This window comes from Tarenaya hassleriana, unplaced genomic scaffold (assembly GCF_000463585.1).
Source record: "Tarenaya hassleriana unplaced genomic scaffold, ASM46358v1 Cleome5, whole genome shotgun sequence".
NCBI lineage: Eukaryota > Viridiplantae > Streptophyta > Magnoliopsida > Brassicales > Cleomaceae > Tarenaya > Tarenaya hassleriana.
The window spans coordinates 2,558,851-2,560,215 of record NW_010967707.1 but is presented as its reverse complement, the minus strand read 5'-3'; the positions used below and the strand labels follow the sequence as shown (position 1 = coordinate 2,560,215).

The 1,365-nt window shown below is 29.1% G+C and overlaps 1 protein-coding gene across 1 annotated transcript in view; it reads left to right on the top strand.

Annotated features, from left to right (window-relative positions):
* The first annotated feature begins 953 nt into the window (after positions 1–953).
* The window catches only part of LOC104826452 (signal peptide peptidase-like), a 4,325-nt gene continuing 3,913 nt past the window's right edge, over positions 954–1,365 (top strand). Inside the window, exon 1 of the mRNA XM_010559148.2 lies at positions 954–1,163. Within this exon, the coding sequence (XP_010557450.1) occupies positions 1,124–1,163 (40 nt within the window). The 5' untranslated portion in view covers positions 954–1,123. The remainder of the gene's footprint in view (positions 1,164–1,365) is intronic.

Here is a 1,365-nt window from a genome sequence, read left to right as displayed (position 1 = left end):
GTGGAAAAACATTATTTTTCTCCCTAAAGTTTTGCAATTTGTCTGTCCATTTCTCCATATCAATTTAAAATATAATTCTAGGAAGTTTTCTTTTTCTTCCTTCACTGAAAACAGAGCACCAGCAAAATAATTATACATAAAATCATAACTATTGTTTAGTAAATTATAAAATATCAATCACTATAACAAATATATACCATCGCTTGTATTTTAAAATAGAGAAATTAAAATAATATACTTATTTCTATAGTTTTCTAACTATAGCATACAAATAACCAATTGATTACAATGTCCTAAATTTTGATTTATTTATTATTATAACCGAATCGGACCGAACCAAACTCAAATAGATCTATATGATTATCATTTAGTTACAATTTTAATTAGATATAACCAAACCAAACCATAATTGTATCTAACCGAACCAATTAAAACTAAATAACTATTTGATTAGAAAAATCTAAAATAAAAAATAATAGTGCCAAATAAACCGAACCGAACTATACGTCCACCTTATTATCTTTAGTTTATTATTTAAAATCTCTGTATTATAATATGATATTATTAAACTAATTTATAATATCATAATTTAATATAAAATATATTTGAAAATTTTAAACAAAAATTTATGTTTTATATAGATTTATGGGGTTTAAATAATTTTCTAATATTAAATTTTTAATATTTAAAATAACAAATGTTTATTTGGGTGTAATAATTAAGTTTCTTAAAATGTTTTGCAAATAGGTAAAGGAGTTTTCTTGGGTCAAAATAAAAGAAATTACAGATTAAGCCTTCGGTTTAGTGACGAAATGTGGTTTCCATCGACCAATCAAACCCCGGGAAATTTGTCATAACACGTTAACGAACCAATCATATGTATCTGTCACGTAACGTATCTGTCACCGACCGTAAAACTTATATTCTGAACAAATTATCTCCGTTTCTTTTTTTCCTGACTCATAATCAGATCTAGTGGAATTTCAGCGCTTGGCCCCACCGCCGGATTTCTCTGCTCATAATCTCCGGTCAAAATCTTACCGGAACCACCGTTCTTGGTCGCTGTAGGCTTTGTTTTGGCATCTCGTTCTGGTCGTTTCTTATCTTAAAACAGACGAACAAGATGAAGAATCGTGAGAGAATCGCTAATTTCGCTCTTGGAGGTCTCGCCTCTTCTCTATTATATGAATTCACGCGATATTTTTTTATTTTGTGTTCTAATTATGGTGTTTGTATTATTGTTTTGTTGTTTGGGTTTCTTTGTTCGAGGATTATTAGTTGGAATGATTCGAATGTGTTCGTGTATTCATTTCTTGATCGAGGATCTGCGTGATGCTAGTATGTGTTTAGGGTTTTTCTTCCGAT